The sequence below is a fragment of the Anser brachyrhynchus genome, assembly GCF_964034855.1.
Source record: "Anser brachyrhynchus genome assembly, chromosome: 12".
Taxonomy (NCBI): domain Eukaryota; kingdom Metazoa; phylum Chordata; class Aves; order Anseriformes; family Anatidae; genus Anser; species Anser brachyrhynchus.
The window spans coordinates 1,168,889-1,181,456 of record NC_137707.1 but is presented as its reverse complement, the minus strand read 5'-3'; the positions used below and the strand labels follow the sequence as shown (position 1 = coordinate 1,181,456).

The 12,568-nt window shown below is 63.0% G+C and overlaps 1 protein-coding gene across 2 annotated transcripts in view; it reads left to right on the top strand.

Annotated features, from left to right (window-relative positions):
* Positions 1-12,568, top strand: part of WWP2 (WW domain containing E3 ubiquitin protein ligase 2) — a 36,018-nt gene that overhangs the window by 13,333 nt on the left and 10,117 nt on the right. Inside the window, exons 7-11 of one of the 2 annotated variants that reach the window (XM_080552078.1) lie at positions 315-454; positions 3,104-3,311; positions 7,693-7,782; positions 9,845-10,019; positions 12,504-12,558. In XM_080552078.1, coding sequence (XP_080408204.1) covers positions 315-454; positions 3,104-3,311; positions 7,693-7,782; positions 9,845-10,019; positions 12,504-12,558 — 668 coding nt within the window. Of the gene's footprint in view, positions 1-314; positions 455-3,103; positions 3,312-7,692; positions 7,783-9,844; positions 10,020-10,111; positions 12,269-12,503; positions 12,559-12,568 lie in introns of those variants that run through there. The other variant, XM_080552079.1, reaches the window with a different exon arrangement.

Genomic DNA, 12,568 nt, shown 5'->3' with positions numbered 1-12,568 from the left:
GGGGCTCATCCTCAGCACGTGGGGCGCCTGCGGTGAGCAGCAGCGCACAGCAGCAAGGGCTGCTCCAAGGCTTCTCCTCCTTGGGACCCTGACGCCTCTGGGTGGGCCGGCAGGGGCTGTCTGCAGGCTTAGGCGGCTGGGGGAGCGGTGCTGGGGGCTCAGGGCAGGGACGCGCGGCCGCTTCCCAGCGGTTCTGTCCCTCTTCCCCGAGCTGGGCTGGGAGAGGAGCACCGCGGCGTCGGGGCGGAAAGACGGGAGCAGGTTTTCCCTCGGAGGCCCGCCTGTGTCTCACCGCCCTGTTTTTTCCCCCGCAGGACGCACCGGCACGCAGCTGCAGCAGCCCGGCAAGGCGCGGGGAGTGGGGAGCAAAGTCCCAGCGCCAGGAGCCGGCACCGGCAGCCGGCCAAGAGCCAGGCGCCCGCGAGCACGATGAACGGCACGGCCAACGGCACGGGTGAGTGGGCTCAGGGAGCCCTGCTCCGGCCCTGCGGTTACAGGCGTGGGGTGCTCGGGGCTGCGTTAGCCGGAGAAAATGCGTTTCTGCTGAAATAAAGGGTCTTGTAGCGCCCGGGAACTTCCTCCCCGCAAAGGAGCTCTTGATTTCGTTTTGGTAAGCTGGGCAGCTCCACCGAGCTCCCTGGTGGGACCTGTTCTGCCTTGAATAATTCCTTTGGCTCTGCTCTGGAGTCTCCCTGATGTAAAACGAGCGCATTCAGCAGGGTCCTGGAAGAGCTGTGCCACGAATGCCACGGTGAGAACAGCCCCCACAGCTGGCTGGACCTTTCCCTGAGTTGTGAGCTTTCAGCTGAATTCGCCCATCAGCCTGCAGAGAAAATAATTTTGAACTCTACCCAATGAAGTGGGGAAGAGCAGTGGTCTACCAAGCAGCAGAAACTCACCTCCCAAAAGCGTGCTCGGTGGTGCCAGGGAGTATTTCAGGAAGTTTCTCTTGTCTTTTCTTGGGCTTGTCCACAAAGCCGTAAATACCTCGTGAAGCAGGGACTGGGCCTGGTGAGCGTGTGGCTATGAGCCCTGAGCAATTCATGAGCTTTTCTTCTCCGGCTCTGCCAGAGCTGGTCGAGCAGTGCCGGGTGGAGCTGGGGGAAGCCCCCCGGGAAGCTCTGGGGCTCTGTCCTGGCACGTGCTTGGGGTGGACTCGCAGGAGGTCCGGGCGCCCCACGTCCTGGGCGAGCCCAGCAGTCACGGTGCTGTAGGGCTGGAGGTGGGCAGCAAAAGCGACACTGCTACCGCAGGCGTTTCCTACGCCCCTACACGGTGATTTTGGTTTTGTTTTTTCCAAACAGCACTGTCCTTTCTTTTGCTTTTGTCAGAGACCTGGAAGGAAAAGCAGCGGGCTTTGTTTCGGGTAGGAGAAAATGTTTTGTTCAACCCAGGAGGAGGATTTTTTTTTTTTCCACTTCATTGGAAAAACCTGGAGCACTGTAATTTGAATTTTGCCAAAATCCATTTTGGGAGGGAGGTGGAGGAGTGGAGGGCTGGAGCGGAATGTGACGTTTCAGCCGCCGCTTGCAGCCTGTGCCGCCCGCCCCGAGCTGCGGCTTGTCCCAGCCCTGGTGCCCACGGCGCCCCCCCGGCCTTGCCCTGGGGCTGAGGGCAGCGTTTCGTTCTGCAGGCACAGCTCTGCTCCTTGGCTTTGCTTGCCTCAAACTGCATCTCCCTGGCCCTGCCCCAGCCTCCCCGGTGCCTTTACGGCTGTGCTGCCCTCGCTGCTGTTTACCATCACCAGCTCTGCCCCGAGTCCTGCCGGCGAGGATTTTACGCTTGGGGCTGGGGTTAGTGCTGGCCGCCCCGCGTAGCCTCCAGCGCGCCTCCAGAAGCCTTGCCCTCCTCCCTAGCTCTGCGCTCCGCCGGTGTTACCGCACGCGGCTGGGGAGCGACTGCAAGAGCTTCCCCATCACGTCAGCTGCTCCCGGCTGTAACTTCACCCGAGGGTAAAAGGAAATGATTTTGTGGCGTTTTTTCTGCCGCCGTGTTGTCCGGCCCCTGCTGCCCTCTCCCTGCAGTCCTTCCTTATCAGGTGAACTTTGGATCAGCTTCTCCCCTGTTTTGACCGGGCCTGAGATCCGTCCAATCTCAGCGTAGTCGCCGGGGTCATCCCGCAGGTTCTCTGAAAAATTGGCACGAGGTGTCTGGAGCTTCTAAAATTCCCCCTTCTGAGGCTGGCTGGAAATGAGTACTGGTCAGAGACCTCCTCCAGCAAGTCGTGGGGACTGATGGAAGTTCTCGTGAGCCTGCTGGCCTGGAAGCCATCGCCCGTAGGTGCTGCCTGAGAGGCTCCCTTCGTGCCCGATGCTGTGCAGCAGGATTGCTGTGGTGCAGGAGGATGTTGGCCTGCTTCCCTCAGCCTGCCTCACCTGTAGTGTCTGTGCTTCTTCAGTCTCCCGCTTGTGGGGTTTGTACTGTTGTGAGGGGTTTTGCTACGACACTTCTACATACCTGGGCTTGTAGAGAGACTTCTCCTGCAGTTTTCTGCGTTCCTTAACTCTAACTTGTGGAGCTTTGTCTGCGTCCCTTTTTTCTGTTATTTGTTGCTGTTTTGTTTTTAATTCTCTCGTGTTGCCACTGAAGCTAGGATGCCTTGTGGCAGAATTCATCCTCTTCTGTACCGTCAAGCCTTGTGTTTTTGGCTAGCTTATGTATATCATCAAACAAAATCTGTCGTTTTTTTGGTCTGCATTTTCCTCCTGATCAGTTTTCATTGTAACTTTCTGTCTCTTCCCCTTCCCTTCTCAAACGTTCAGTGGAATCCAGCAACATTTAGCTCCTTGCAGTGCCTGGGGGGACGCTGCCAGCAGCCCCTGAGCTCCTTGCTACCTGTGCTCGAGTCAGGTCCGCATCAAGCAGCAGAAGGGGTGCTGAGCACAAACACGAGGCAGCATCTGCTTTTGTCTCGAGACAAAAGGTGGAGGCAGGGGAGGGGTTCAGGGGGATCTGACCGCTGGGTGATCAGAGCCCTGTGGTCGTGGTCGGGTGGTGTCTGCTGCTGCCGGCACGTGCGCTGGCTGCGGGGCTGCCTGGGGCAGAGCAGCCGAGCCCCGGTACCCGTTCGTGGTGCTGACGCCTCTGCTCTGTGCCCTTGCAGTGAACGGGGATGTGACGGGTGCTGCAGACATCGAAGAGGAAAGGCCGGCTGCGGGAGCGACCACGCCGGCTCCGGTGGCGTCGAGCGCGGCGGATGGCTCCGTGGCTCCTGCGCTGAGCAGCTCCGGGGAGGCAGAGGAGGCAGCGCCCGGCTCCAGCACCCCGCAGGCCCGGGCAGCGGTGCTGGCCCTGGATGCTCTGCCCCCAGGGTAAGCAGCTCTGCGTCCTGCTTTGTTCCTTTCCTCCTCGTGGCCGAGAGCCTCAGGGGAGGCTTGGGAGGGAGGCGCAGCCCTGGGAAAGGACGGTGTGTGGGCGGCTGGGGGACACGAGCAAGCGGGGGCACTGCTCTGCGCTGGAAGAGGAGGGTGTCGGGGCTGGGGCTGTGCTGCACCACGAGTCAGGGGTCTCAGCACGGGGCTTGGGGGGGGACAGGCAGGGGAAGGCATCTCCAGGCAGAGCAGAAGCAGGGCGTGCTGCTAGGGGAGGCAGAAGCATCCAGTGCATGTGCAGGAGGACCTGCTGTCTGCGAGTCAGCGAGGAGAAAATGTGTGAGAGAGAATGAGCGTGGATTTCTGGGGAGCTCCACGTGAAAGGCACGAACATCAGAGAAGGAAGCACTACGTGAACAGCACTATGTGAACACCTTGGAGGCAATGGCCACAGTTGCAGGGAGGTGGGCAGGATCCTCCCACAGCTTGTCTGTCTTGCCTGCTCCTTGTTTCAAGGTGGCACAACCAAACAGCCCCAAATACATCAGAAACGTCCTGGGCTTTCCTGGTGTCACCAGGAAGGAGGGAGAGAATTGTCACCAGGTGTGGCCCCGGGTTGTTCTCCGGTGATGTTAGTGAGAAACGAGAGCCTCAGAGCCCTCTGCGTGGTGGGAGGTGCAGCCACGTGCTGCAGGGATGCCCGGGGTGAGGATCCCCTCTGCTCTGCGTCCTCCTGGGTGCAGGGAAGGAGTCGGGAGCGGAGCTGGGCTGGCTGAGCAGGGCTGCGGGCAGCCGGGGGCGAGGCTGAGCCCCCCGCCCCGCGTTTCAGACACCTTCCACTCCGGGCTGCAAGGGGAGAGCCGTGCGAGGGGGGCTGAGAACGGCTTGTGTTTCGTATGAAGGGAGCTGTTTATTTTCCTTTGGCTAAGCCAATGCCTGGAAGGTCAGGGCCTCGCTGGTGTGTCAGTCACAGGTAATTAGGGTTAACGGCTCAGTGTGCCTTTATGCGGGGTGTGTGAGGGTTACTGTTCTCGGGCCTGGGCGCTTCCTGTTTCCAGGCAGCTGGAAAAGTCCAGTGCTCTGAAAAAGGTCTTTATTCCAGCTCGTGCCCCTCTCTGCACCTACCAGACAGGCGGGAGGGCTCCTTCTCCCTGACTCTGCCTGCCCAAGGTGGAAGGAGGCTGCCTTTGGCACCTTGAATTCCCCTCCCTGCCTCTGCTGCCCATGGGATCTGTATCGGGGAAGGGAGCAGCAGCATCTCGCGTGTGCTGTCCCAGTTACGTGCTTGTGCCGGGCTGGCCGGCGCAGCTGCTGACCCGCTCTGTCGGGTGGAGGCCGAGCAGCGAGGTCTGCGAGGTGATGGGGGCAGAGCGCTGGGTCTGGCCGTGTTCCCCCACCGTGAGCCTTCCCCTGGGAGCGGCCGGAGTCGTCTGCCTTGGCTAAACAGAGCCTGCAGCAAGGCTGAGGCACGGGGACGTGTAGATGAGCTGCTGGGCATCTCCCGGGACCTGATCTGGAGACGCCGCTTCGTGGCTGGCTCGCCACCAGGGTGTTGCTCTGACTGGCGGTTTGGGGCCCGGCGCGGGAGGTGGGGATGCGGCTGGCTGGCTCAGAGCAGGCAGCGATGCCTCAGGCAGGAGGGATGCAGCCACAGCCAGGCCGCTGCAGCGCCGTGCGGGACAGCCCCTCGCTGGCCCAGCTCCTGTGTGCTGTGAGCAACCCTCGGGTCCCCTGCAGAGCTGCCTCCTGCTCCGCTGCTGGGGAGCCATCGTGTCGCTCTCCCCTCTGAGAAGCCTCCAGAAACGTGTTTTTTTCTGCAGACTCGTTCTCTGAGCGTCTCCTTCTGTCCGTGGGAGCACTCCTGCTCTGCTGCTGGAGGGGCAGGAGCGGCTCCGAGCCCGGCGGTCGGGGTCGCCGTGCGCCCATGCTGCCCGCTCCAGCAGCCCAGCACGGCCGGGTTCACGTGGGGATTCGGAGCTATTTGTTGTGCTCAGAGAGCTGCCTCTGAACGTCTGCACCAGGTGTGGTGGGCGCAGAGGCATCTCACATACAACTGGGAGTCTGTTTTGGGGGCCGGAGGATGCTGGACGGTGTCCTGAATAATTCCAGCCCTGGCGGTGCCCAGAGCCCTCCTTAACCCCTCCTGGCTGGTGCGGCGCGCATTTCTTCCCAGGTCTGGGGAGCGTCTGCGATGCCAGAGCAGCTCAAAGCCTCCAGCACGGGGTCCTGGCTCTCCCGTGGGGTACCCGAGCTGGCCGATAGCGACGGGGGCCACGAGAGCCGCTGGCTCCTGCATCTGGTTCCTATCAGCGATGATCCCGCGCGGGGACAGGCGGCCGTTGCCGCGCTGTGTACACAGCCCCGTCTCGCGCGCACAAAGGGGCGCATTATGCTGCCTGGCAGAAGGCACGGGGCTGTGGTTTCTTACATAAGGAGGGCGTTTTGTTTGGACTGCAGGGTTGCCTCGGCCCTGCTGCTTTGCACCGGCCGTGGCTCCCCGCGCGCACCGCTCGCCTCTCCCGCAGCGGTGCCGGCACGCCACGCGCGCCGCGCTGGTGGTGGGCTGCGTGCTGGGGCGAGAGCTCACCCAGCGGGGCTCTGCTAACCCGCTCGGTAGGCGGTGCGTGGGGAGCTCGGAGAGGCCGAGGTGACCTGGGGAGCTGCCGAGGTGACCTGGGCAGCCGCGAGCTGTCCTGAGCGCCGCGTGTCCCGGGCTGTTGTGTCAGCGATGGTGACAGCGGGCGCAGCGTGCTGCCTGCGGTTACCGCTGGTGGCAGTGAAACGCCGGGTTGCAGGGCAGGGCAGCACGCGGCAGATTTACCTTTCAGAGCTCCAAGGAGCGCGTGAGCTTGTGGCCTGTTCACGGGGGTGTGACACGGGGACAGTGGCCACCAGTCGCTGCCACCACCAGCAGCAATCCTCAGTCCTGCACGGCTCCCTGCAGTCGTGGTGGCGCCCAGCAGGTAGCTGTGAGGGCTCCAGACTCCCCCTGCCTTGGAGGAGCCCTCATGGTGCCATTTCTCATCGCCATAGCCCAGAATTAGTACCTGGGGGCTTGAACCTCTTGTCATAAGGGACTTCCAAGTCCTCAGAATCCACTCTGTTGGGGAAGCCCACGGGGAGGCAGCCAGCGGCCCCGCGTACGTGGGGCAGCCTCTGCCCGGTGACTCGGGGACAGTTCGGGTCCTCAGCTGCTGGGGTTGGAAATGCTGCTGAAACCCTGGGTGGTCACAGCAGTGCATGGTGACGGCTCCTGGAGCAGATGTTGCTGAGCAGATGTTGCTAGTTGGTGTGAATCTGACCCTGGGGGGGCTCAAGGGTGCGCAGGGGCGGTGCAGAGCCTGGTGCTGGGCACTGGTGCTTGCAGCATCGCTGTCACGAGCGCCAGGCGCCAGCCGTGTTCATTCAGCTGCTGTCCCGGAGTTGCACCAGAAGCTAGTATGTTAATTTCCTAGGGTTTTTGTGATGATTAATTGAGACCGAAGGCTGACTGGGAGGGAGACCCGGGGGAGCAGGAGTGTGGCAGCAGAGCCCTTGATCTGTCAGCAGCCGCGCACTCGCCCTCTGCCGCGGAGGAAAGGACGAAGCACGGCGCTCTGCGGAGGCTTCGCGTTTGCCAGGGCGCAAACCTGGATGAATGACTGGAGGCAAAGGAGGGGTTCGGTGCCGCCGTGTAACACCAGGCCTCCCCATCGCGCCCGCTCCCCCGAGGGGCCGCCTCCCAGCCCAGCGCCGGGTGGACGCGGCGCTCCTGAGAGGTGTCTGTCAGCGGCCAGCGGCACGGCTGCCAAGGAAAAATCCCAGCCCCAGCCCAAACTCAAAGGCTCCCCTTTAAAGATGTAGTAAGAGAAGCTGAACAAAAACTACATCAGAAACTCGCGGGGCATGAAACTGACCCTGAGTGAAATCTTACACCGACCCTCCTCCTTTCTGAGGGGATCAGGAATTTACGGCCCGAATTCGGCCCGTTCTCAGCGCGCAGGCTGCTGCAGCGCCTCGACGGGCTTTGTGCAGCAAGCCTGGTACCTGCTGCCCGTACCTGCCGTCGGGCTGGTTTAAATAAAGCCTGAAGCACTGTGGCTGAGCCATGCTGGGAGGGTTACTGACCCCCCAGCTGCAGCTCTCTGGGTGTTCTCGCTCAGAAGGTGACCGGTAATTGCTCGCTGCTCCGTGGGGGAGGCTGCTGGGCGCGGGGCAGCAGCCCAGGGAGGCTGTTGGGGCTGGGTTGTAGATGTAGAAAATATGCTCCACGTCCCTTCTTGCTGGAGCCACGCACGGTGAGGTCCGACGCCGGGGACAGCCGGCTTTGGGGGCTGCACCTCTGCCGGGGTTCGGTCCCGGTGCCAGCCCTTACCAACCGTCCCATAATTGTCTTTTCCAGGTGGGAGCAGCGGGAGCTGCCCAACGGCAGGGTCTACTACGTGGACCATAACAACAAGACCACCACGTGGGAACGACCGCTGCCTCCGGGGTAAGGGGCCGCGGGCAGGCGGTGCCTCGTGCTCACCGCCTTCGTGTAGCCGGCGCTCGGGAGCCTGCAAGAGAGGGGAGGTGGGGTGGTGGGAGGAAGGTCTCCTCATTCCTGAGGAGAAATGGGCTGAGATGCAGGAGCGTTAACCGGCCTGAAAGCACGCCCTGTGTCCTCTGGAGGCCTTTTCTTCAGAAACGATGAAAAGAGCTTTCTATCTGTTGTGCCGTGACCTCCGTTAGGGGATTATTTTCTTAACCAGTCTGTGGAAATCGGGGAGCAGTGGAGCAGCAGCGGAACCATTTGCAGGCAGTGAGCCTTTGAGATGGGCGCCTGCAAAGGCCCCGGGAGGACGAGGAGCAGGGAGGGGATAGGCCTCGTGTCACCTGGAAAAACGGATGCTTCTTGAATTGGGATGACATGGGAGGACTGAACTCCTGGTGAGCAGGAGCAGGCACGCGCCGTGTGCCCCAAACCCGGAGCTGGACCTTGGCCTCTCACAGGGGCCCCTCACCTTCCTGGCAGCCACATCGGGTCTGCTCGTTCTCCAGCAGATGCTGCTCAGCTCCGGGAGCTGCAGGAAGAGCCCTGCAGAACTCGTGTGCGGGGAGGCCCTTCTTTCACCAGCAGGAGTAAACGGTCCTCAGGTCACGGAGGCTGTGTGTACCCCTCGGGGTCCGTGCGCTTTCCAGAAGCCTGTTGAATTCTCACCTCTTCCTTGTGCTGCAGAAGGAGCAGTCAGCACAGGCATACTGTTGTTGTTCTCCAGGCTGTTTGTTCAAGGCTGGAATGAGCGAAGCGTGCTCTAACAGCCGGTGTAACGTGTGAGTGTGAAATGCAAGCCCAGCCTGTTTTCCTCCGCGGGAGCCTCCGAGTTCCTGTGGTCACCCAGTGCCTTCAGCCAGGCTGTGATCTCTGCAGCCTTCCCTCCCGCTTTCTGATCCCCCTAGCAGCTTAAAATCCCTCTGGCGTTAGGGGGGAGGCTGTTACCTGGAAGGTGGCTTTGGGAGTACCCCGGGCGTGCTCCTATCCTGCTACGCAGGTCTCCGCCGCAGTGATGCTGTCGGAGGCTGGCTCTCTCGAGGCATCCTGGTGTCACCTCTCGGCACCTCCCAGCCGCGTGGGGAGCTGCTTCAGGTCCTCACAGGCTTTTGTGTTCCCTAGTGGTGGAGCTTACCTTGTCCGAGGGAACCCTTCAGCCATGAAATTGGTTGTCCTGGAGTTGGGAGCAGAGCCCTCGTGCTGAAGGGTGGTGCTTAAGCTTGTGAGAGTGAGTGTCTGGGGTCAGCCTGTGGCAGTACGAAATGAAAGTCAGTCCCCATAGGTGAACCAGGGCCCCAGCAGCTCTGCCTGCCTCCGTTGGACGACTATCAGCTGCTTTTTTTTGCTGTGTTTCTGGAGGCCGTTGAGCCCGTGAAGCGCTTCTGAGAGCCAGAGCTTGGTCATGAATCCTCCGCTGAGCCACTGCGTGCAGAGCTCGAGGGGGGCTTTGGCAGCGGGCCGAGTGCCTCGCGGCCCAAGCGAGGCTCCTCAGTTGTGCTTTCAGCACGTGCTGGGGCAGCAGCTCAATGTGGTCAAGCTGTGGCTGCAGGTCCAGGGCCCTGGAGCCAGCCCTCAGGCGAGGGCAGTGGGAGATTGCTCAGCGCCGGATCCTCTCGGGTGCCCTCTGCCGTTCCTCCCAGCCTTCCCAGGGCTCTGCTGTCCCCCTGCCTTCGCACCCGCGTTAGTACTGGGATGGTGCCTGAGCTGAGCCCGGGGTGGAACCTCTTTGGGCTCGTTGTCACAATGTCCTTTGGTGCTGTGGTGGTCAGGAGGGGCTCTCTGGGGCAGCCACTGATCTCCTGAGGGGCTTTTGAGCAGCCTGGTGCTGTGCGTTCGGGCTCTGAGCAGCAGGGGAAGGAGCGCTGGGGGGAGCAGGGTGGTGGCGTGCACACCACTTTGGTGTGGAGACCCTCGGAGATGGAAGGGGTCAGGCCCTAAAGCACTGAAACCAGGGCTGGAAGGTCCCAGCGAGCCCCTGTCCCGAGGGAGGACAGTCAGTGACACCTTCCCGTGGTGCTTCCAGGTGGGAGAAGCGCGTGGACCCGAGGGGCCGGTACTACTACGTGGACCACAACACCCGGACCACCACGTGGCAGCGCCCCACAGCCGAGTACGTCAGGAACTACGAGCAGTGGCAGTCCCAGCGAAACCAGCTCCAAGGAGCCATGCAGCAGTTCAGCCAAAGATTCCTGTACCAGGTAAGAGTTGGGGGCCGCGGCAGGAGCTGCACCCAGGGCGGGCACGGCGAGGGCTGCCAAGGCACCCGGAACGAGCGCTGCCGGGCTCTGCAAGCTCCCTGCTGCTGCTTCCCTCGCTTCTTCCCCCTGTTCATGGTTTGGGTGAGCGCCCTCTGATGAGCAGGGCTGTGCCGATGGCCAGCATGCGGCAAACTGAGCCCCTCTGGAGCCTTTCCAGCTCCTGGGCAGCGATGTCCCCATGCTCTGGTGTCAGCCAGCCCTGTGCCTCGTGGGGCTTTACCGCAGTGTGAAACCCTGCTCTTGGCAGGGCCGGAGAGCTCTGGGGGCAGGTGCAGAGCTGATGTGCAGCGCAGGGCGTCCAGCTTCTCGCTGACGCTTTGCACCTCTCTGAGGCCTCCCAGCACCATGCAGAAGCACTGCCAGTGCCAGTGCAAGCTCCGTGCCCTAGCGAGGAGCTCGGGCGTCTCTGCAGGGGGGAAGCAGGCAGAGGTTGTGGTCAGTCCCGTGAGCTGGGACTGGGGCTGTGCCCCCGCAGGGGGTGTGGGAGGCTGCCCTGCTGGGTCCCTGCCCATCTCTGGGCAGCTCTTCCAGGCCTCTCGGGGGGAGCTGCGCTGCCATGGCCCCCGTGCCCTTGGCACGCTGTCCGCAGGGGCAGCAGGAGGGGGCTTCCACCGAGGCCGAGTCGTGCTCCGAGCCTGTCGCTGCTCACTTCACTGCCAGCGCCGCCTTTGGAGCTGCTCCAGCGCCGCGCGACTCGCCCTGGCTGGGCTCTGCAGAGTGCCGAGGGAGGGACTCGCACTCCAAATTTAGCCTGATGAAATGATTGTACTTTGCGTTTCAAGCTTTCTCCTGCCAGCGGCGATGGCTTCTGCTGCGCCTCCTTCCCCCAGGGGCTCTCTGCTTCTCGTTGCCCTCCTGTCTCCAGCACCCACCTGCCCTCCGTGCGGGGAGACGAGGCGCTGAGCGGTGCCGCACCCCTGGGCAACACGGAGCCCTCGTGGTGCAGCCCCTGCAGGGAGCCCAGCTCCGGGGCCGGCTGCGGGCGGGGTCCCAGTGCCAGCAGGCTGGGAGCAGCATCCCCCGTGCCCGGGGGTCTCGCTGGCCCGGGGTCGTTCCTGGGGGCTGCGGAGAGCTGCGGGAGGGCTGGCTCCTGGAGCTCTGCCCCGGGCTCTTGTCTCTCTGCCCTGTTTGTTTTAATTAGTTATTTTTAGGTCGCAGTGAGGTGATACCTCTGGACGTGCCTCAGCTGTGTCTCTGGCCAGCCTGTCTGGGTAGGGAGGGAGCGGAGGCTGCCCAAGGCATGCCGTGCTGTGCCGTGCCGTGCCGGCCGCTGCCAGGGCGGTGCCTCCTGCGCCCCTCTCCTTGTGCGTGGGGCAAGGGGCGAGAGAAGAAGCCAGGAGGCGTGGGCTGCCCCATCCCCAGCACACCCCAGGGCATCCCCCAGGGTGCTGGGCTGGCCCCAGGTGCTGGTGCCCATCCCAGGAGGGTGGGGGGCCCCGGCACCCCGAGTGCCCAGGCCTGGGGCTGCCCTGTCTGTCCCCAGGGAGGCTGCAGGCCTGGCTCCGCTGCTGCCCCCAGCACGGGGCTGGGACGCTGGCCCTGCCGGGACGCCCGGCCCCTCTCCAGCGGCTGGGTTTTAGGAGGTGCACTGAAAAGGCCTTTTGGTAACAACGCGTGTCTTATTTAACCATTACAAGCGCTCGCGGGCCTCCTTCTCCCCTGGAGCCCCAACTGTCGGGGCCGTGCCTCCATCCCTGGGGACCTCCAGCGGAGCCGGGGTCGGGGGGCTGTGATGGCACCCCCCGCTTCAGGCTGGGTGACGGCCGCTGGCGCTGCCTGCCCGGGGAAGAAGAAGAAAGGTGCTTTGTGCTGGGGCCCCCAACCTGCCGGGGGGGCTGGGGGCGCGGGGAGCCGCCCGTCTGCGCAGGCATGAATGTGCCCTCAGTGCAGCGCATCCCGCAGCCCGCTCGCTGCCCGGGGAGGAGGGGGGCCGCGGGCCCCGCCAGGAAGCGCTGGGCGTGGACAGGGCTTGTGGGAATGATTTCATTGGAAAGGCCTGCGATATTTTTTCCCTCTTGTGTGTGGTTCTTGGAGGAGGCTGGAGGTGTATCTGATGGGGATGGTCGCCCGGGCCAGCGGGAGCCGAGCGGCCGCGCACATCTGGAGGCTGCGGCGCGGTCCCGCTCCTCTCCCTGCGCCGCGCGTGGCCCCTGCCCTGCCGCCCCCTTGGCCGCCCCAGCCTCTGTTTGGTTTGTGCTTTTTTTTTTTTAACACCCCCTGAGCGTGCAAGTTTTTTTTTTGTTTTTGTTTTTTTGTTTTGTTTGTTTTTTCAGTTCTTTGGGAGCAGCTTCTCCCTGCTGGGAGCTGCGGGCCCAGGGGAGGCGAGTGCAGAGCGGAGGCTGTTGGGCTTCGCCCCCGCCCCGCTGCTCCCGCTCGTCCGTGCCCTGGTTTTTATTTTGTATTTTTGCCCTCTCTTGTCTCTAGTCGTCCGGCGCCCCGTCCGACAATGATCCTCTCGGCCCCCTTCCTCCCGGCTGGGGTAAGTACAG